The sequence below is a fragment of the Haemaphysalis longicornis genome, unplaced genomic scaffold, assembly GCF_048455015.1.
Source record: "Haemaphysalis longicornis isolate Haplotype H1 unplaced genomic scaffold, Haemaphysalis longicornis Haplotype H1 scaffold_14, whole genome shotgun sequence".
Classification (NCBI taxonomy): Eukaryota; Metazoa; Arthropoda; class Arachnida; order Ixodida; family Ixodidae; genus Haemaphysalis; species Haemaphysalis longicornis.
The window spans coordinates 14,697,410-14,721,046 of record NW_027526245.1 but is presented as its reverse complement, the minus strand read 5'-3'; the positions used below and the strand labels follow the sequence as shown (position 1 = coordinate 14,721,046).

The window sequence follows — 23,637 nt, the reverse complement described above, 5'->3', positions numbered from 1 at the left end:
GTACCGGAGATACTCCTTTTCTTTCTCTAGCAAGGTAATGGAAGGGGAGCTAACGCACTCTCCTTCTATTCCCGATGTCATGCAAAATGCCTCCCAAATTTCTCTGGTTATTTTATCATTTGATTTCATCATCATTTATTTTACCCTTAAAGGCCTCTCTCGGGGCATTACTTAAGGGGTGGGGGAACAATCAAAGTACAAATGTCAATGAAAATACAGTTCATGTATACAGTTTTTGAATTAGCAATACATACAGGTAGGAACAAATAACAAAAAGAACACAGAGCACGTAGAACGAATTATTAACAGTCAATTCGCAGTCCAAAATATACAGGTGGCAGGAAACAAACAACAAAAAAAGAACAGTGATTAAGAGTCAAGGGTGGCTAGTAATAAATCTCTAAATTTAAAAGCAACTTGTTCGCTGACAATAGCATCAGTCAATCCATTCTACTCTTCAATAGCCGTAGGAAGAAATGATTTGTTAAAAGCGTTAGTAGAACCAAACAACTGTTGAATACTCATGGAATTAAATAAGCGACGAGATGTTCGGACAGGCAGAAGTAAAAGTGAGCCATATAGGTGAGGAAAACTGTAGTATAGTTTGTGAAAAAGACAGAGACATGAAATTTTGCATCGAGCTGACAAAACAGGGAGACCGAGGGATGATTTTATTAGACTGATGCTTGCTCGTTTGTCGTAATTTGTGGAGATGAATCTGGCGGCACGATTTTGGACGGATTCAAGAATGTTAATTAGGTATATCTGATGAAGGCTCCAAATCGCAGATGCGTATTCCATTTTAGTACGAACAAAAGTTTCAAAGGCCAATTTACGAAGACTTGCAGGTGATAATGACAATGACCTCCTAAGGTAGCCAAGAGTTTTTGAGGCATCGGCAGCTAGTTTGGTTATATGCTCGGTCCAGGTTAGTCTGCTTGTAATTACAATGCCCAGGTATCGGTAAGAATCCACTTGCGATAACACTACTGAGTTTAATGAATACGGATGGATGACGTTAGTGTGTTTTCGTGAGACAGGCATGAACTTGCATTTGGAAATATTCGGCTTCATCATCCACTGAGCGCACCAGTTATCTATAATGTGTAAGTCTTGCTGTAGTATTAGTTGATCTTCGGGAGTTGATATACGACGATAGATGACGCAATCGTCTGCAAAAAGACGAAGCGTTGATGAAATGCCAGAAGGAAGATCATTTACGTAGATTAAAAAGAGAAGTAGACCGAGAACCGAGCCCTGAGGGACGCCAGAGATTACTGGAGTAGTATCGGAATGGGCACCACCGATAACAGTGAATTGCGACTGGCGGGTTAGGAAGCACTTAATCCAGGATAAGGTCCGGGGATCGAGGGAAAGGGAAGAAAGTTTCTTGATAAGTCGTTGGTGAGGGACGAGATCGAAGGCCTTTGAAAAGTCAACGAAAATTACATCAGTCTGAAATGATGGATCAAGGTTTAGATGAAGATCAGTCGTAAATTCGAAAAGTTGTGTTTCGCATGGACCTCAGCATCATTGAATGCCGGACCTCAGCATCATTGACCTCAGGACCTCAGCATCATTGAATGCCAGAGCGCATTGGACTGCCGGAGCGCTTTTACAGTCGAAGCAGTGCAATGAGAGATTACCTGAAATGGTCTTCTGCTCACATAACGCGCGGTGCTCCTTGAGCCGCTCGTTAAGGCAACGTCCTGTTTGCCCTATATATGCCCTCGTGCACGAAAGAGGGATTTTGTAGACAACACCCATGCAATAATCAACAAACTTGCGCGTGTGCGCTACACCACAGCTGCGCTCACCATTCATTCCTCTGCTCTGGCTACCTATCTTTTTATCGACCAAATTGCACAACTTTGAAAGTTTCTGCGGAGTGGAAAAAACCACCGGAACCTCGTGTATCGCGGCAACTTTTTTTAACCGATGAGACAGTTCATGGATGTACTGGATCACCACAGGACGTTTGTCCTGTTTTTTCCGCTTGACCTGCCTTCCTTTAATATCTACCGAAAGGATCGTTTCCGGCACAGAACCTATCAAAGATTGTGGGTAGCCGCTATTTCGGAGCCTCGCAGCTTGGTTCTCTAAGCTTTCCGCAATAGCATGGAAACAGGACTTCTTTATCGCCTGCGTTAGACAAGCTTTGGCTATACCACGCTTTACCAGCTTGCTGTGTGCCGAATCGAAAGGCAAAAGCTGCTTCTCACCCCTGCTATGGTAGCACCAACACGTGTGTCTTAGTTCAAAACTTAACTTCAAATCTAAGTACTGAAGGACGTTATTTGCCGGCAACTCCAAGGTAAAGTCTAGCCCTTCATGTGCCGCTTTAAACTTTCCCAAGATGTCCTGTACGATGCTTTCATTAACGCTTCCGGGAACCGTACACACCAAGAAATCGTCAACGTATCTAAAACATTTCACTATGCCAAAGCTACCGAGGCTTTCTTCTAGCTCTCGGACTCCCCGAGCCAAATAAATGTCACATAGAACGGGGGCAATGCGGGAGCCGATGCTAATTCCTTCTCTCTGGGCAAATACCGTCCCCCCAAATTCAACGTATAAGGACTCAAGGTACATGCTTAGAAGACCAAGGAAATCTCTGGTACTCATTCCACATTCATTTTGAAACTTTACACATCCATAAGCATCAATGCATTGCTCAACCGCTTCCAAAGCTGAGGCACGCTGTAGAAAAGGTCCGACACATCCACAGAGAAGCACGACACAGGCCTCGAGTCCTTCAGGAAATGTCTGACTTCTTGATTAAGAACGGGTCTTCTACGGGAAGTCTTGCCAACTGTCTTTGCAGAAACTTGGCCAAGGCGTTCTGCCAAGTTCCCTTGTCTACGACTATAGTCCTGAAGGGCTGTAGCTGTAGAATGGTTTCAGGCACAGGCCTTTTCTTCCTTTAATGCTCTTCGCCACGCCTTCCAATCCAACATCATCACATAACTTGGCTGCATTCGTCTTCAACGTCTTTAGTTGCTGCTCGGTGACTTCACTTGCTTCATCGAAGTTTTTTGTGACAGCTTCGAGTGCCTTGGCTCGAAACTGGCTTTTTTCCAGAACGGCAAACGCGCCAGTTTTATCAGACTGCGTTAGCCTCAGCTCATTGTCGCAGAGAAATCGCACTGTCGGTCCCACCGCCACATTACGGCTTCTTGCTGTCAAATGGTGCGAGATGACGCCATCCACACACTCCGAGAGGCACGCCTCCTTTTGTCCTGGTCTGCTCCGATGGCCACCTTATGCGCCATGGACCGGAGCTCAACAGGTTTTACGGAGGGGTGCACAGCGTACTTTGGCCCTTTTTCCAGGGTAGCCTGTACTTGCGGCGGAAGAACAGATTTCGACAGATTTACCACTTCATGAGCCCCTTTTCTCGAACATTTTTGCTTCTTTGGCAATAACCTGAATGAAGCTTCAAACAGCCGCTCTCCATGCATTTCGGCAAGTTGAAAGAAATACCTTGTCATTGACTTGGACTTCAGCGCAGGATACCCTGATGTTGTCCTGGTACAATCTCAATTGACGCCAGGTCTCGTCCCTCAGAATCCTGCACAGTCTTCTGGCCGTTGAGTCCGTTGGCGTGATTCTTCCCAGAAGAGTTGTGATCACTGGAGAGCTAATGCCGTGCGTCAAACTGTACGTGAGAATCCTGGTACCGCATCTGGCTTCAGCAATCAGGGCGACAAAGTGGCAGATACGCGGTAGTGGAGGAAGATGAGGAGCACAAAGGTCCGATGTACAAGAAATTAAGTTCAATAAGGCTTGTTGTTGGGCTAGTTGTGATCGGTAGCAGGCGCGTAGCCAGGATTTTTGTTCGGGGGGCCCCCCCTTCCCCCCGAAAGAAAAAAAAGCGCGGTAGTTTGCAAGCGCCCTTAAAGGCTATGAAGATAAAATACATCTTCGGTTCATTAAAAAGACTTCCTTGTCCCGATAACTATGATCAGTTTTACAGCAAAATTCAAAGGAATTATGGATATGTTAAATTAAACATTTTAAGCAATCGCGAATCCCCGCCCACTTTCTGGCGGCGATTTCACTATGACGGCACAGGATCTTGTTGGACGATTGGTGCCCAACGACCTAAGGCACCACCAAGGAACATGATTGCGCGATTGTTGAGGGGCCTCCATTGATCTTATCATTTGAATTCCAACGTGCAGTTAACACACTCACAACTACGTTTTAGCGCTAGCCTATATATATACAACTCCTGCCGATGTTACTTCACTGCAGCGCTAAATTTGAAAATTTATGATATTTGTTGCATTGCTGCGGTTGAAAAAAAAACGTCTGTAATTGGAATGGAGCTGTGCGAGTTACCAAAGGCTAGTGCTATTAAATTGAACAAGGTTGTGTTTTGTCTTCAAGTAGGCCCTTTAAGGTTCTCTCATGATATTGGTGTTGATTATGATTGTACTTGTGCCAGGTTGAGTTGTAAACTGGGCGAAAATCCACAGACCGCATGGTACAAATCTATGCCCGTGATGTACATTGCACGCACGGGAACCTTGTGCAGGCATTGCATTAAATGGCCATAGTTTTATGCAATTACTTGCTTTATTTCAACGTGTGGAGTATGATGAGTGTGACATCCGCAATAAAATGACGTAGGCCGTAAGAATTAGATTTTTTATTTAGTTGTTCTTGCCCAAAATGCGATGTAAAATGTTTTTGCATTCAACGTCCATACATTAGCTGCCAGTGTAAGGTCAATAAAGCTCATTCTGTGCAGTACCGAATCTATGCACTTGCGTTATGTGTAGCGCAGGTCTCATCTTAAAAGAACGAGAGGCTATAAATTATGCATACAGGAAGCGTTATATCATTAGCAATAATTTTAGCAAATACCAACCCTAAACACAAAGACATCACGTGCAAGAACAGCGCTGTTAAAGGCGAAAATTACACGAACATGGCAGGATTAGTCCACATGCAAAGCGGAATAATTCAGTCATCGGTATTTAAGTCATGCCAGTTTAAACTTGTGCTTCTGTTTTGAGTCTCAACGCAGTCCATTTCGTATACTATAGCTTCTATCAGGACTCGGGGCGGACATGAGAAGCTTGTGCCTTGTAACATAATGAACCTGGTTGACATTTCCGCACAGCCGAAATGAGCTTGGTGTTCTCAAGTAGTTGCATTACTACCGGTCAAGTTTTTAATGCTTCGTGCATGAATGCCCTATAATCTGCCTGAAGGCGTGTACTATCAAGTTATACCTTTTCTGGAGCAGCCACCCCCTTAAGTTACCACTCCCAGATGAGGTAGAGCAAGTCACTGCAAAGTTCGCCATTCAATGCTGTATCGAACTTTATATTTAGCAAGAAAAAAAATAATAACGCAAATACCCCCGCACGGGGCACCTTGAGCAATCTTGGTGACGGTACTGGCGATAACCGCGGACCCCGAGCCCCCATACTCTTGCTGTAATCTACCGTGGCTACGAGTTTTATGGTGAAGGGCAGAAACCACAAACGGCGGCCGTCGGAGCCCAGGTCAAGCTCCGGCGCTATGGGCAGATAGCGCCGTCGTGTGTGTCTTCTCTTCTGTGTCCCGTCTCTAGCGCTACTTACGATGAATCAAAACCAACTAGCCCAACTGTCAATTTTATTGTACTCCCTGTCTGTTTACCAGGCAGGGAGCTCCGGGACCTCTCTCGGTATCAAGGTAACCTGAGCGAAGGAAGTACCCCGGTTCCCTGCTTTTATACATGCTGTATGGTTTTTTCTAAATTTCCCAAGCCCAATGATCGGCCCCCTAAAAGGGGTTGCACCGAAGTATCCTATCCACCCCTTCCGACGACGACAACAATCCGAAAACCTGATAACTACCCCCATTTCTTGATAATTGAATCTCTTGAACAAGCCAGGCCTATTGCTTCGCAGTCAGTGTTCTTGATTTCGAAGTTTCTGGAAAGTGTTATAGGTGGATCCTATAAAGCTAAGAAACAAAGAACCGGTGAAATCTTGGTCGAGGTACATAGTGAGCAGCAGGCCACAAAACTCTTGAAGCAGACCCGTATTGCCGATCTTGACATCAAGGTCACGCCCCACCGCAGCCTCAACAGCTCTCAGGGCGTGATCTCGGAGCCAGATCTTGCAAATGAGACAGATGCCGATCTTCCTGAAGGCCTGTGAAGTCAAGGTGTGACGGCAGTCAAGCGCATCACCATTAGAAGAGACGGTGAGATAGTACCAACTAAACATATCATCTTGACTTTTGACCGTTCCACTCTTCCTGACCACATCAATGCCGGTTTTATCCGGTGCTCTGTCCGAGTGTAGATCCCGAATCCGCGGTGCTGTTTTAAGTGCCAGCGGTTCGGGCATGGTACTAACTCGTGTCAGGGTCAAATAACCTGTGCCAAGTGCACCCAACATGACCATCCCACGGATAATTGTAGTTCACAACAACTCCTGTGCATTAACTGTCAGGGCCCACACGCGGCGTACTCCAGAAAATGCGAGAAGTTGCAACTTGAGAAGAAAACAATAAACATCAAGGTCACAGAAAACATAACCTTCCCAGAGGCCCGAAAGAGGTTCGCCTCTTTCCCCCTGGGGAGGTACGCCGACGCAGCTCGCCGGGGGGCAGAGCGGCGTCTGGTTTCGGCGGGGACCCAGTACCGCAAGTCGGACTTGGTCCCACCACCGCCCCCCCTAGGGTTGCCCCGGGCAGCCCAACCAGCCGCTGCACCGCTCGCTCACCCAGCAGTGGCTGTGGTGGCAACGTCTGTTGGGGATGCCGCTGCATCCACTGCTTCCTCTCCACCAGCCCAAAGCACACGCAAGGGCACGGAGATGGAGACGGAGGCAGTCGCAGCGACCCCCTCCCCCGCCTCACTGCCTGTGCCATCTGTGGTGCTCCCCACGCCTTCGGCACTGGCAGCGCAGGCAAAGAACACCCGAAAGGGTACCACGTCAAGGGGGCCCAGTCCGCTGGGCACCCCCTTGCCTTCAGATGACGACATGGACGTCGAGCCCTTCCGGCTTTCATTGCAACGAAAGGAACGGGCTGCGACGTCCAGGTCAGTAGAGAAGGTAAAAAAACCCCTTCCAATTGTCCAAGCCCCGAAAGACCCTACATAAATAATCACACTCCAGTAGCTCTGAACACGTAATAATGGGAAGAGAAAATATTGTTCAATGGAACTGCAGAGGCCTTCTGAATAATCTTGACGATGTGTGTAAGATTCTGCATGCTAATCAGCCAAGTTTAATGTGTGTCCAAGAAACACATTTAAATTCCAATCAATCAAATTTCTTAAATAGCTATATGGTGTTCAGAAAGAATAGGGTTGGCTGCACACACTCTTCGGGCGGTGTAGCCATAATAGCCAGGAAATCCCTAGCATGCCACCCTATCACTCTGAACACCATCCTTGAGGCTGTAGCAATACGCACAATAATTTTTAATAGGTTGATCATGGTATGCTCCATTTACATTTGTCCTGATTTTGTGCTTTCTAGCTCTGACTTCGAGGCGCTGGTCGACCAGCTGCCCGAACCATATATCCTAACAGGCGACCTTAATGCGCACAACTCTCTTTGGGGCTCTTCACGCATGGATGCCCGAGGTCGCCTGATAGAGAAATTCCTTACATCTTCAGGAGCATGCCTCTTCAACAAAAATAAGCCCACATACGTTAATATAGGACACAACACACACTCATATCTTGACTTGGCTGTTGGCTCCGCAGTTTTTTCCTCTTCTCGAGTGGGGTGTAGGCACTGACCCATATGGCAGTGACCACTTCCCCACCTTACTAACACATATAGGTAAAGGCCCATGCAGTCCATCTTCCCACAACAGGTTCAACGAAGCAAGAGCTAACTGGATTACATTTACAGAGACATCCAAACTACACCACACATCCATAGGACACCTACACATTGAAGAAGCTACCCAACTCCTCACGGCGCACATCCTCGACGCCGCCGAAAAGTCCATTCCCACGCCTCTGGTACCCCGCGCAACCAGCGGAGGCCGTGGTGGAATGAGGACTGTAGGCGGGCGCGAGAGGCCCAGAACAAGGCGTGGGGTATCCTTCGTCGGTACCCCACGTCGGGTAACCTTATTTTGTTCAAATAGGCCAAGGCGTTCGGAAAACGTGTGCGCCGTGAGGCAAAATGAGAGAGTTGGCACACCTTCTTGACATCCATAAACTCTTACAAAGTCGGGACACGAATATGAAAACTAAAAGGACAACAGACACACAGCTTGCCCCTGGTTAGTACAACAGGGGACACACTGGAAGACCAGGCTAACACACTTGCGCAACACTTCGAACACGTGTCCAGTTCAGCACACTACACAAACACTTTCATGAAACACAAAACATCTGCGGAAAAGAAGTCCCTGCGTGATTGCAACAAGTCGCACACTTCTTACAATTCTCCTTTTTCAATTCATGAGCTGAAGGCAGCCCTGACAACATGTAAGCCTTCAGCTCCAGGTGCAGACAAAATCACATACACTATGATACAACATCCAAGGTAAATATAAATGGTAGCGAAGCTTCGGGCAAAAAGCGGTTCAGAACCTATTGCCAGCGACATCAGCATGGGGGCTTATGGGAGTGGCGATTGAAGCGCGACTAGGTGAGGAGGGAACAAACACTAGTAACAAAAAAACCAAGTTTTGTTCAACAATAAAACAACATTTATATTTTACGAACAATATTTATTTCTGAACCACATTTATTTAGGCACAATGTGTAAATAATTTATGAAAATGCTGTTCATTCTCACAAACCTTTTTTGTAGCGCCCTCTGAAGAATGGCACATGTCATTGTTCTGTGATGCAGTCCTTGTAGTGTTCGGAAAGGCGCTCCTAAAGTTCGTCTGCTAGGAAACGCCCCTCGCGTGTTTTGGTGGTGCGCATTTGCATTTGTTTTTTCTTGTTAATTTGCTGTGCGTGGAGTTGCGAGGTGCGTTGTATCATCCGTATCATCCGTTGTATCATCCGTGTATCATCCGTGCCCGGCGGGCACGGTGAACTACGGGACGATGCTGCCAACGGTTGGAGCGGAGTGATTTCCTCGGTACCTACGGAAACGATGTGCTGTACAAGGTTGCAACAGCAACTCCCGTACGCCCGGCGTTTTACTGCACCATTTTCCTCTCATTTCCACAGGTAACGCGAAACTATAGTACTGTTAATACGTGCACGGGGGTTGTGTAAGGGTGAGTGGTGGTGCTTCGAAAAAAAATGGGTCTAAAGCTTTGTTATGTAACAGTTATCTCTTGATTTCACCTCAGGCTGGCTCGGAGCAAGTGGTGTCAATTACTCTAGGACCTCTCAGCGTAGTACCAATCGAATTTAAACGAGTCGCTTTAATTGTCTATCTCAGTGTCTTCTCTATTGCATTACAACGCTTGAGGTGCTCGTTGCTTCCCGCACTTGTATGCGCAAGCATTATTTCCATCGCAGTACTGTGTTGTGCTGCGCTGCTGCGAGATCTTTCCTGCTATGTGCTTTTACATACTGCCGTCGCTTTCGTTTGCATTGATCCATTTGTCCTCTTTTTACTATCTGTTGCGACACTTGCCTAATAATGCAACCAGGAAATTGCAGGGGTGAATGCTGAGTGAACGTCTGTAGAAACCCTTGTCTACTTGATAAGACGCTGGGGCAGCTGCGGTGCACTCGCTGCACTTCCGTGAATCGGCATTCCTGCGGCCCGGTTTTCTGCGTCAAGATGCAGTGCCTAGTTCTTTTCTCTTGTTTCGAAGTAGTTCTGCTGTTGACGCTTTCATTGCTCCTAATGCTATGTGTTACGGGTAAAGTCAATTTTTTGGCGCGTAAGGAAAATCATAATGCATGTAGTGCCCACGAGCATTTTGTACTTATTGTATACGTGCTGATATGGTGCAGTGTGGTAAATTTGTTTTATGTTTATCCTGGAATAAAATTCAAATGTCTTGATTATAGAATGACTATGCGTTATTTCTTCTCTTAGAACAGAAGTCCACAAACTGAGCAAGCATTATATAACCTTGATCTATACTTAAGGCACGCACGCAACCTGCGTATGTGCAACGCAATTAAACCCTGCAGTGGCGTTGGTAGAAACTGGTATCGGGGTAAGGAGTGGGCACGTTTTTTATATGAAAGGGGGGCCGGGGAGAGCGGTCAAGTGTCATTTTGTGCTCTGTATCCCAAGGCAGAAAAAAAATTGTCGGGGGGGAAGGGGGGGGAATCGGTACGTTTGCCACCCACTGCAATCAAAATAAACAAGTGATTGCTTTTATACAGCAGTGGAAGGCATGAATACAGAATAAAGGTTCAGAGAAGACGCAAGATGTTTTTATGAACACCGAGGCGAATCATACGACAGTATGCTAAAGTACGTTTCTCTAGTCACGAGTATAAGCTGGCGTTGACTTGAAAGACACACGCCAAGGGCTCGCCAACTTGCGTCAGATGGCAATGACTTGAGCCCTCAGCGATCAGAGGCCTGCTAAGGCTAGTTTGAAGTCACATTTTCCCGCTAATGCCACCAAAATGACGTCACTTTCTGACCGGATCTTGCGTCACATCCTGTTTATTTTTTGTTCCACCGGAAGTGTTCCCTCCTCACACAGATGGCGCTAAGCCCCATGAGCAGCTTAAGAGCCGCCATTTTCTGAACGTATGGGCTTCTATGGAAGCTTCGCTACCAGCTATATTTACCTTGCAACATCTACACTCAGACACCCTTGAAACACTTCTCCATCTATTCAATAACATATGGCTTTCGGGGCACATTCCTTGCTCTTGGAGGGAGGCCATAGTATAGTGGCTTTCCTGAAGGAAGGGAAGGACCCTTCCTCTCCCGCCAGCTATCGGCCCATCGCCCTTACAAGCTGCCTGTGCAAGCTCCTCGAGAAGATGATAAACAGGAGGCTCGTGTACTTTCTTGAGTACAATGGTCTTCTCGAGAGCTGCCAGGCAGACTTCAGGGCGGTCCACCATCGACCAACTCGTCGCGATCGAGTCCTATATAAAGGATGCTTTCCTCCACAAACAATCATGTATGACGGTATTCTTTGATCTGGAAAAAGCGTACAATACCACATGGCGGTATGGCATCCTAAGCGACCTGAAGTCCTTCAGCATGTCGGGTAACATGATGAACACACTTGCCAGTTACCTGTCTGAAAAAACGTTTCGCGCGGGAGTTGGAACTGCACTCTCTAGGGTTCATGTGCAAGAAAATGGAGTGCCGCAAGGTGGAGTTTTAAGTTGCACCCTTTTTATTGTGAAAATGAAAAGAGCGACTTCGGTGTGTGCAGTGCATGCATTGTTAGCAGCCCCTAAAACAACTTGAATGGAGGAGCAAGCAGAACGGAGCAGCTTACCCAGGCCGCGTATTTGTGAACAAAAATAGCTGCTGTAGAAATAGAGCAACTGCGGCCGCGCGTCCCGCTCGGGACCTCATCCCATTGTTTTTCCCTTTTCACCGCGGGCGAGCGTGGCCCAAGCCAAAGCCGCAACTTGAGCCCCCTGGTGGTGCCGCTGCGAGGCTGCCTCCACGGCCGCCGGCTGCGCGCTCTTTTGTAAGCAAATATGGCGGCGGCCATGCAAGTGTGCTGTGGGTCCAACAAAATGCATTTGAGCACTTTTTGGACATAGTTAACCTCCAGTGGGTAGGTGAAATGCCGACCAAACTTGCACCGCATTTCGTTAATGCGGTATCAGTTTCCGAAAATGTTTCGTTGCCGCAAGATATAAAATACATGGGCGTCTATGGGCGTTCGCCTGGGATGCGAAAATATTTTGTTGCCGCGGGAATTTCGTACCCGCGGGATTTCATTATCGCGAGGTTTGACAATTAGGTTTTTTGGTAAGATGGCGCGTCATCACCCCGCTAAAAAGGGAATACCACTGCAATCATCATCATCATCAGTGCCAGTCTTCGCACTTTGCGTCTGGCCGGACTTCTATACCTGCCATATTTTTATTAGGGTTCGTACTAATCGTTTCCTAAAACGTAAGCTATGACTTGACAAACGTGGTCCCGTAAGTGGCCATGTCGCTTATGTCAGTAGGTCAGTGTTGTGTGAGACAAGTCCAATGCATCCGACGGCTTTGTTAGGCAGTGTCAGCCGGCAATATGCTGCACTGACTGCTTCGGTGTTTACGTGTTTGTTCGTAACTTCAGTTTTTCACCCCACCATTCTTGCTGCCATAAAAGAAATGGCCCCAAAATTAAGCGCAAATAGCTCGTTCTGCAAGCTTATGAGCCCTGTCTTAGTTCTGTTGCTTTTGCTGGCCTCGGCCAGTTGCACAGCTGTGCATGTTGCATCATAGGTTCTAGTGTGGAAAGTAAGCTAGGGAGTCGCATGGACATTTTCTTTCTTCTTAATTATATAGTTCATTTGAGCGAAGTTCGCGTTAAAAGTGTTGTCAGTATGATTGTAAAGAGGTAATCTTTGGAATGAACCAAACTTGTGTTTTTTTTACTGGATGGCCCTTTTATGAAGGGAGCGCACAGCTCTGAAATTTCTTTGCCGTGTGTGCTGGGCAGAGGGGTAGTCGGGAACGTGCTAACACCATCCGGGGGGAAAGGTTCGGCGGAATGCTTCGGGGGCGGCAGTGCAGAGGCCACCATGCAGGGGCTCTCTCGCTGTTTCCAGGGTGCCGGGAGCAGCGGCTGAGCGACGACGAGCCCCTCTACGACAGCGTGGCCTCGGACGAGGACAGCCACGCCCTGGTGAGTGCATGAGAGGGGTAGGAGGTGAACAAGAAGAGAGGGAACATGTTACAGTTGAACCCCTTTATAAGAGACGCGTACCGGGGAGCAGTTTCTGTCTCTTATATGAGATGTCTCTTATAAGCAGGGAACCATGTTTTCACTTACTAATCAGATCCTAGTTCAATGTTGGCATCGTATGACTAAAATAAGCTCAAAAGAACGCTACAGCATGTTTCAAAAGATTCATTCTAATTTATGTATGGCCCCCAGAATTTATGAAACAGCTCTGAATCTTTGTTTGCTTCATGACTGTATTTACACTGTTTTTTACAGCCGATTATACAAGCTTTTTTTCCTTTCCTTGTTTGTGGAAGATGAATCGTAGATGTTGAGTTCACAAGCCTGATAAATAGTCAGAGAGCACAGCTTCTTCCGCTGTGTGCTCAGGCTATTCATTACGCTTGCAGGACCCAACATCTGCGATGCTTCTTGATTGGGAGCTACGCGAGTGGGAGAGCCCGCATGTGCGATCGCGCTCCATCCAATGGATGGCAGTGAGATTCAATCACTTCTGTAAGTTGCATTTCCATTGGCAGGGCTTCTCATCGTCATTTCATAGCTGACTGAACCACTTTGTGTTTGCTGAAGTTATAATGAATAGCGACTGCAGGCACCTGTCGTCCACCTGTGTTTCCAGAATGGAAGCAACTGTAATTAGTGACTGGTGGCACTGCATCTGAAGTTAAAATGTCTGCTGCGAGATTATCGATTAAAGTTCAAGAATGACTTGTCCCTTATAACCAACTGTCTTCTACATCCGATGTCTGTTATAAAAGAGGCCAATTTAATGGGAAAGATAGGGCAGCCAACCATGTGGGTGAATAGTGTCTCTTATACCCATTTGTCTCTTACATCCATGTCTCTTATAACGAGGTTCAACTGTAGTGGAAATTGAGAAGAAGAAATGGGCATGGGCAGGGCATGTAATGCGAAGGTGAGATTGCCGCTGGTCATTAAGGGTAACAGAGTGGATCCCTGGGGGTGGCAGATGGGATCATGCTCACGCCTCTGGCCCAAGAAACCAACTTCAGCAGCAACACATCACGTGCAGAAGGACAGGCAGAACCATCAGTAAAGGTCAACCACAGCTAGAAAAGTCAAACTCCGGACTGAACCAGAGGCGGTAGCAGTGAGAGTTGTGCAGTTGCAGTGGCTAATAACGATATGCTCTGCTTAGACTACCGAATGACGAGTTTGAAAATCTGATGGCCAGAGCCGTACACAATAGCTGGAAACTACAGTGTCCACCATCTTCTCTGGGGCTGCGAAAACTATGATGCAAAACTGTATCGCCATTAGAACGTGCATATTGAATAAAAAGAAGCCAACATGTTTTAGCCCCACGGCGGGCACTTTTTAATCTTGCTAGAAGAAAAGGCAGTGTCACTGTGTCACCATGGGCTTTGCTGACGGGAGCAAACCTCACCTGTCTTCCACGTGACTTTATCGAAAATCACACAATGGAAGCCGACAGTGATCCCAAAAACCAAAAAAGAAAACTCCGGTGGAACAAGAGACAACATGCGCCTTTTCCGTAGCTCTTCTGCGGCTGAAAACGACATCAACTTCACACGCGTGAAATTGAGAAGAGTGAGGCAAATAGCGGAAAGTGAGAGCTGGGAGAAGTAGACCAAGAAAAGGTACGGATGCGCAAACTGCAAGGGCAGCAGACCTGCCCCCGCCCTCCTCTGGTTGACGACGCTGTGCACGATCGGGCACTACTTTGGATCAATATCAACCCCGTTTCTGAAACGTTGGGAAGAAAAATTGCATCACCTCGAAATGAGGCACACAAGAAGGAATTTTCGGTTTCCTCTATGAAATGATCAAGGACCTTCACCTACAAACATTACTGTGACTTTTTAGTAGGATTTGCAAGAGTGGATATATTCCTCCAAGTCTGAAAGAGGCCACCTCAATATTGAAGGAAGGAAAAGGCCTCAAGTTACAGACCTATAGCCCTAACTAGCTGTTTATGCAAGGTGTTTGAAAAGATGATCAACCCAAAATTAATGCATTCTCTAGAGGCTAGATCCTTTCCAGTAAGGCTTCCGACCACACTTGACCAACTTCTGCTCTTGGAATAAGATATGCGCTCGTCCATAAGCAGTACTTTTTGTCGGCATTCTTTGACCTTGAAAAGGCGTATGATACAGTTAAACCTCGATATAACGAAGTCGTACTTGGGGGCGCAAATTTCGTTAAATCGAGAATTTCGTAAAATCGAGGTTTCAATTTTACAGTTCATTTAACCAGTTATTGAGGTTTCAAAACTTTGCCCATCACCCAGAAACAACTGCTATGTAGTTACCTCTCCACTTAAAGCGAAATTTGTAATAAAACTGGTCGCGAAAATTGTGTGAATTTAAAGTTTCAACGCGTAGGCAGTGGAATTCGGATAGCCGACGGTAGTTTGTGTGTCGTTGTAACACCGGTGCTTTTTCCGCAACGCCTCATTAAACATGATAGCAGACTCGGTTTCCACTTTTTCATTTTTTCATTTCGGTCACTACTAAATGCCGCTGTTAGTCAATTGAACCAGCGTTCATGCCCCGTGAACTTCACCCCGGCGGGTACTGGTTCGAAGTTGCGTGTCTTTTCGTCCATTCAGTGGTAGGCTTAGGTGCGGCGTTGAGGGGTGCGGCGGCCCCACAGCCGAAGGCTAATATGAAACTTTCGAAAGACTTTTTTCATGTACAAAGGCTCTGCAGTATGGGCGCGTGATGCAACCACAACACTCGAGATAAAGCCATGATTGTGAGTTGAGCGGAGTACACGCGGACCGCTTCACTGTATGGAGCAGCGCTTACGTGCTCGGGAAAGCGGAAAGCTTAAATTAAATATCTTCCGGCCAAATTCGATTAAGCAATTTTATGCCCACTGAGCCCTTACGAAACCGATTTCTCTGCACCGCAGCTGTCTAATGAATGCTGGTGAAACAAAGATGACCACGTTCAAAGAGAGCAATTTATTGCCACCAGCACTCGATGTTCAAGCCGTAGTGAAGAAGTCCGTAAGCAGTGCTTGGCGTTTCTTGACCAGGGCGGGCTTTACGTGATGCTTGTATGCTGACAGCGCTAACAAGGCTTGCTCTTAAACATTCGCGTGCGCCTGCATGCCTCCGCAGAACGTCGATGGCATCCATCACACTTCGGTGGCTGTCGGTTTCACCGGACTTCCTCAGGCTCTTGTTCGGAACACTTTTCTTTCCCTTGGAGTGCTCATGCTGCTTACAAGACTCACCTAACGATGCACGAACAAAATATTAATGTGGTTATCAGCGAGCACAACCTAGAGCAGCAGCACCGTGAGCAATGACGCGTAGAAAAAAAGCTTGAAGTAGGCTTCGGCAGCCTAAGCATAGAGGGCGCTGGCGTAGGCAACGATGGAGATGTCCAAATGGTGGCCGCACTATTAAACCGTCCATGACTGCTAGCAGTTTGTGCAGCTTCTTTCTTCTCTTTTAATTGTTGTTAACTGTAGATTTCACCACTTTTCTTTCATGCGAGAACTGAATTTTTTCAATGTAGAGTCTGAGAGGCAAAATAAAACGTGCTTCGACCGGAATTTCATTCTTCCTTTCTTGCCGTGACTTCGTTAAATCGGAAGCGCCGCACAAAACTACTTCGTAAAATCGAGACAATTGAAAAAATTCTTTATATCGGGAATTTCGTTAAATCGAGGTTCGTTATATCGAGGTTCAACTGTACTACTTGGCAGTTTGGTATACTCAGAGATGTTTGTGCTCATGGAATTCAAGGAAATATGCCAAAAACTTCTGAAAGCTACCTCTCTGATCCACCCTGCAGGGGCACCTTGTGTACTCGAGGTGTTTTGGTGAGTAGCGCCACCACGGTCCTGAGCTCCTCAGGGGTGCCTACTGCCGTAGGCACTTGGTGTCTTGCAACACCATGGACCCCAGCACATGTCAGTTGGACCCACCCACATCCCGGCTGTGCGTGGCTTTGCCGTGTCCGGGGAAAATGGGAAACTGGTGGCTGAGCCAAAGTTGGGGTTGTTTTGGGCCTTTACGGCCCCTCCGCAGTGGCAACACGCCACTTCGACCCCCGCTTCTCGCAGACAGTGCCCCCGGTCTGACCCGCCCGGGGGGAATCAGCCAGTCGCCTTTTCCTCTCCTCCTCTCAGCTCTTTCACTTTCCTATCTCCTCTCCTACCCCTGTCTTGTCATCTCCTTCCTTCCTGATCTCTACATTCTTCCTGGCGGCAAGGGTTAAACTGTGCAAGGATATCAACCTTGGTACCAAGTACAGGGTTATAGCGGCAAGGTAACGGTTAGCGTGTGCTTTAACGTCACGGTCCCTTGTTGGGCTCGGTGGTGGGCGACCGGCTCTGCCGCCGAATTGATTTGGCTTTTTCTATCCCCACCAAAAAACTGATCGGCCTTCTAAAAGGGGCCGCACCGAGGTAACTCAACTGAAACCAGTCTCCCAAGGTGAAACTTTCACAAAATACCTTGTAATCTACTCTGAAGACGAAAATGCACCACTTGCTAAAAAATCTGTCTTCCTCATTGCAAAGTGCCTTGAAAGCGTTGTCGGCCAGGATTACCAAGCAAAGAAACTAGCCTCGGGTGATCTGCTGGTAGAAGTGCGACGAAAGAACCAAAGTTGGAACCTACTAAAACAGAACACCCTGGCTGAACTCAAAGTAACGGTCACACCACATCGTAGCCTGAATACAACGCAAGGCGTGATCTCTGAGAGGGAACTGCTTCACGAGACAGAAGAGTATTTGGTTGAAGGACTGAGGGACCAGGGCCTCACGGCTGTGCGGCGGATCACCATGCGTCGCGCAGGTGAGGAAATCCAAACTAAGCATGTTGTTCTGACCTTCGACCGTCCAACGCTTCCTGAATCCGTCCATGTTGCCTTCATATCCTGTCCAGTATGCCCTTACATACCTAGTCCTCGAAAGGTGTTTCAAGTGCCAGATGTATGGCCACGGAACTCAGTCTTGTCGTGGCCGACCCACCTGTGCTCACTGCGCATGTGCTGACCACACCAGCGATGACTGCAAAAAAGAACAAGTGAAATGTCCAAACTGCGGTGAACCACACGCTGCGTACTCACGTGCATGTCCCGCATTCAAAAAGGAAAAAAGAAATAATTCAACTCAGTCACTGAAAACCTAACCTTTGCACAAGCACGCCTGAAGCATGCCCTGCTTTCAGGCAGAAGTTATGCAGACGCTGCTCGCCTGGGGGTGGAGCGTCGTCTGGTGGATGCGGTCACCCAGTGCAACCTGGTCCCACCACAGCCCCCCGCTCAGCAGCAGAAAGTTGAGCCCGTGGCTTCTGCTGCTACACCCTCCTCTAGTGCTGTGCCTAAGGCCTCCAGCACGAGCTCTTGTGCTGTGCCTAAGGCCTCAAGCACGAGCTCAGTCCAGATGAGTGATGATCTGGCTCCATCCCGGGCATCTGCAAAACAGCAGAAGGCGGCTGCTGTGGTCACTGCTGTTGCAGCAATGTCCAGAGCTGTGGCTGCGGCCTCTAGCACAAACAGTGTCTCCACTGACACTTCTCCTTCAGAATCCTTGGATGAGGCCATGGATGTCTCTCCAGGTACACCTTTTCCTGAAACACAACAGGAGCGTCGCAGATCTGCTGGTCATGGTAAATCCAACAAGTCGAAGTCGCCCAAGATCACTACACCGGGAACTAACTCGGCGACCTAGGTAGACTATTCAAAGGGCCCCAAAAACAAAACTCGTTCAGTAATGACCCTTTTAATTGGAAATGTGCATCTCATGATCTGTATCTCTCTTCTCTTGGTATTTATGGCCTCTGAAAGTGTTATCCTGTGGAATTGTAGGCCGCTGTTAAACAATCTTGACGATATATATGAAATACTCTCAAATCACAAACCAAAAATATTGTGCCTCCAAGAAACACACCTGCACCCATCACAGACAAACTTTTTAATGCAGTATGTTGTCTTCCGTAAGGACAGACTAAACTGCATCTGGTGGTGTGGCAATAATACTCATCAAGCTACAGACACCTTTTGAAGCTGTTGCTGTTAGAGGCATAGTTTTTGGGGAACTAGTTACAGTGTGCTCTTTTTACCTTCCGTCTGACCATCGCCTCTCCAACGTTGAATTTGAAAGCCTCATCAATGAGCTACCCTAGATCAAAACTGGTGATCTTGATGCTCACAACCCCATTTGGTGGTCTGTTCGAGCCGACGCTCGAGGGCGGCTCATTGAAAGGTTTGTCACGTCGTCGGGATGCTGCATCTTTAATAAGAAACACCCCACGTATTACGACTCTACTCACCGTACTTATTCAGCAATAGACCTTGCAATCGGCTCAGCAATCTTACTGCCTGCGCTTGAATGGAACATCATTAACCCCTATGGCAGTGACCATTTTCCTGTAAAGCTAATAGCTACAAATCACAGACTCTGAAATCACAGAACCCTTTTGGACATTTAAATTACAAGCAGCTGACTGGAAAACATACAAAGAACTTTCCAGGCTTCCCCCTACATTAATAAGCCATTTAGATGTTGAAGCAGCCAGCTCACTTATTACGGCCCATATTCTTGACTCTGCGCCGAAAAGCATTCCAGAGACTACATCCAAAACTTTCCCCAAACCCAAACCATGGTGGAATGAGGACTGCAGACGTGCACGGTCTGAACAAAACAAGGCGTGGGCACTCTTACGCCGCTATCCCAACCTGCTCAACTTTAAACCAGCAAAAGCCAAAAGAAAGCTTACATGTCGTATGGCTAAAAATGAAAGTTTGACAAGGTTTATTTCGTCTATAAACTCCTATACAGATTCTAGGAAAGTATGGACTAGAATAAAGAAACTAAAAGGCTACAAGACCCCCTATTCCCCTAGTAAGTAGTGTTGGTAACACTGTACAAGGTCAAGCAGATGCTCTTGGGAAACACTTTGAACATGTATTTAGTTCTTCACATTCCACACAAAAATTTTTGCAGCACAAGAAAACAGCTGAGCATCAGCCCTTACGTGTGAAACAGCGTTCGAATGTAGGATACAATGCCCCATTTAACATGCGTGAATTGATGAGTGCACGGACGACATGTGGTTAGTCAGCCCCTGGAGCAGATAGAATTAGCTATGACATGATTAGACACCTACACTGGGACACTCTCAATGCAATACTCTGTCTTTTTAACAAAATATGGCAAACAGGTCACTTTCCAAGAACGTGGAAAGAGGCTATCGTTGTACCACTTCTTAGAGAAGGAAAAGAATCCTGTCTTGCTGCTAGTTACAGGCCTATGAGGATGGCTACCAACTGGAGGGGCCATTGTGCACGCTGCCGCCAACCTGGCTGAGTGTGTAGAAACGCGCTTCCGGGGCTGCTAGCCTAGCAGTGTTTCAGCGTGGCCCCGGCCAACTCTTGTGCTGCTGCTGCAGGGCCGGCAGCAGCAGCTGTGGCAGCGCCTGGCGGAGCTGCAGCAGGAGCAGGCCTCCCTGCGGCTGGCCGTGGAGGCCCTCCAGGCCACCGTGCGCCTTGCCAGGATGCCGCCAGAGCAGGGTGAGTCCCACTTGCGTGGCATTGCGCAAGTTGCGAGGCGGCCACGCTGCCAGGCCAGTCCCGACGAGTGGGAGGGGAAGAAATGCGCTGGCCATCTTTGGGCACTGTAGCACCCGATTTCGCTGCACTGTTGGGACGCGTGTTTCCAGCAGCCCCAACTCTCACTCGTAGGTGGCAGCAGTGCCAGTGAAACGAAGGACTGTCGTTCCACCTGTGGGGATCCTTGTCTGCACATGTTTTGGGCGAGCTGGGAGCTACCGTTTTGGGCGGCCAGTGTGTTGCACAAGTCATGACCTCTTCAATGACCCCGCACGACGCGCCGAACCAGCACGTGTGCGAAAGGCGAGGGGGAAGGAGGACCGGTCCATTGCCTCCTCCCTCTCCTCTTACCCCGAGCCGATGAGAGGCCGTGGTCCGCAGGAGCGTTCCGCCGGGTCTCTGCTGAGATCCTGGATGCCCCCACCCTGCTCCTGCGAATGCAATGACAGATATCCAAGGCTTGGGCGAGCGATAGTCGTGCCCTGTGTTTGCCAGGCCTTACTTTGGATAGCAGGAGTCTCTCAACCGCGTGTGAGTACCCGATTGGTGCGTGATTCTTAGGATTCCTCAAGCGAAGCAAGCTGGGGTCCTCTGCTATCCTGCACGTTGGCCCACACACCCACAAAGGTGCCCAGCGTGCAACACCTTTCCCACAACCTGGCATGTTGAACGGGCACAGCGGTGAGGCAGGCCACCGGGATGACAAGGGATGCTGAGGTTTCAGCCCAATGCCAGGTTGAGCGACAGGCCGAGCAAGAAAAACTTGCACAATCCACGGTGTGCAGCGCTTCTTCCTCATCTTGCCCCACACAAAATTTCAGAGCTTCGCGCGTATGAGGAAGCCCCTCTTGAAATTGGCATGATTCGTTGAGTGCCGCATGCCAACGTCGGGGCTCCCTGGACTCGGGCGAGGTGCTGCGCCTTGTGCACCACGTCACAGTTTACTGATGCCGTGCTGCGTGGGCGCCCTTCGGTCACTGGGGCCGCCTCGGTATTCCTTTCGTTGAAACTGAGGCTGACACAAATGAACGAGGCCGTTAACAGTTACTTGGGCTGCGATCGACTATCTACTGCATTTGCACGATTATAACGCGCTTCCGATTGGGACGTGCAAGTATATTTACTGTTGAAAGTTAAAAAAAAAAAAAAAACAATTTGACACCTATTCTATAGCACAGATGTAAAAGACATGACATCACATATTTGGCAAAAGACATTTTCTTTGATGCATGCAACTGTGGCAGCAACAATTGCTTGTGCTTCATAACTTGCTTATGCAGCTCCTGCTGGCATTACAACTGAAGCGGGGACATTGAAAGCTGATTTCAATTTTGAGCCAGATAGTAATGCGCAAGAAAATTTTAAGACTACTTTCAGCGATTAGAATCGTGCAAATACGGACGGTAATCTGCCATTCCATGATTAGTGGGCTGGTAGGCACCTATAGCAGCGAGAAAAATATAACAACGAAAATTTTGTCTCTAACTCGAAAAGTTGGCCATAATGAAATGGAACGCACCACTAGAATTACAGTTGTCTTGGGGGATAGCTTTTGAACAAAAATAGTGTGGTTGAACTTTTCCAAAGGGGAAGAAAAGAGAAGTGCTTTTGAGGCTAAAACCTGTGCTCATGTCGAGTCAGACTGGAAACCCAGAAGCTGCCACAATGCCAGTTCCGATACTCTCTGAGCACACCAGCCTGGTATCTGCAGAGCACGGACGTCGGCCCACAGGCGCTACTCACTGCGGGGAATCGTGACGTTCAAATTTATATTCTGAGCCTGTAATGAAGTGCTTGCGTCAGAGAAGGAATAAACACGTTACTGTGAAGCAGTCTTACCCTCCTCCCAGTTTTCATTTGCCGTAGCTGTTGTTCCCCTCGCCACCACCAGTGCCTCTTTCACAAGCACCCGTATGAGGCGTCAGCAGGGCAACTTGCCCGCTTTGGATGCCGACGTGAGCCCACACTTCTTTTTCAGCATGAAAGGAGTTTATGCGTGCACTGGTTGTGGGTGGAAGCAGGGGGGCGTGCATGCACAGCTGGTCCTCATCTCGCGGCTCGCTGCGACCTGTCAGCTGTCCTCAATGATCGAGCGGTTTCGGTTTGGGTTGGTGTGTTACATAGACAGTGAGATGCCAACGGACAGCCACATGTTTGTACACTAGAAAAAGCTAGAGTCCTTTTGGGTTTTACCTCCCTATGGACAGACACGTGTCACTTGCTAGGAGGAACACCAGCGGGAATCGAAGGAGTGTCCGCCAGAACAGAAGCGCGAATGGGTGCAAAAACAGCCGAAAGCCGCCGCTACAGCTGCCATTTCCACCACATCTGCATCCAACCCGCCGAGTAGCTGGGGATCTCTCCTAAATGAACAGCAACGTCTACGTGAGCAAATATTTCTTGTTCAGATGGAATGGCTTCAGAGTGGCAGTTTTGGCGGTGCCTCTCACTTGAAATGAAGTGAAATGAAATGAAAGGAAATGAACACAGCTCATCAGGCACGAGTTGGGAGTGGAGGAAGAAGTGGAGCAGGTGCAGGCTTCGTGCCCTCACCGATGTGCTCGTGGGAGGCTCAAAAAACGTGCAGACAGTAGTAAGGTGCCTACAGTGCGGGAGGGAGACGAGCAGCTCCCTGTTTGTCTGCTGGAAGAAATCTCGAGTCGTCCAAAGTTTCATTGGGCTAAGTGCTAATTGCTTGATTGCCCATTGCAAACAAACATGTTTTGTTTCGCGCACTTCGTCCACTGCATCCAGCTTCACAGGTCATCCTTCACCGAGTATGGGCACTAATTTTTTAGGCTTGCTTGCTTAAAGGCCAACTGCAACGAAATTTTCAGCTCCTTCAATGCACTATTTTTCGGTAGTACAGTCGAACCTCGTAATAACGAAACCGCAGGGGAAAGCCGGAATATTCGCTTTTGTGGAAATTTCGTTGCCGCGAGAATGAAACATAAACGACCGGAAAATCAGCCACAAACCAAAAATTTATTTCCTTAAATAGGTCATATTACTTTGTGAGCCTTACCTTGCAACCAACATCACAGTTCAGCTCTCACTGTACAAGTGGTTCATTGCTAGTCGTCGCGCGTGCCTAAGAAAGACGAGATTGTGTCAAATGCATCCAACACATTCCGTGGGTTCACCTTCTCTGCACGTTTTTCTCCCTGGCCCTCGGCACCGAGTGTGTCCCATCATGCAAGCGAAACCCAGCTTCTTCTGTTTACAAACTTTGCTAGACAGAGTGGCACTTCGTTGCACCAATAGTGTTTAGAAAACTAAGGGAGCACCGCTTTGTTGAC

The 23,637-nt window shown here is 47.9% G+C and overlaps 1 protein-coding gene across 6 annotated transcripts in view; it reads left to right on the top strand.

The window, feature by feature from the left end:
* Nucleotides 1-23,637, top strand: part of Git (ARF GTPase-activating protein GIT1) — a 340,959-nt gene that overhangs the window by 137,890 nt on the left and 179,432 nt on the right. For 4 of the 6 annotated variants that reach the window (XM_077695259.1, XM_077695260.1, XM_077695264.1 and 1 more), the window contains 2 exons: nucleotides 12,646-12,722; nucleotides 20,179-20,299. In XM_077695259.1, the coding sequence (XP_077551385.1) occupies nucleotides 12,646-12,722; nucleotides 20,179-20,299 (198 nt within the window). The remainder of the gene's footprint in view (nucleotides 1-12,645; nucleotides 12,723-20,178; nucleotides 20,300-23,637) is intronic. The other 2 variants (XM_077695261.1, XM_077695263.1) reach the window with 1 other exon arrangement.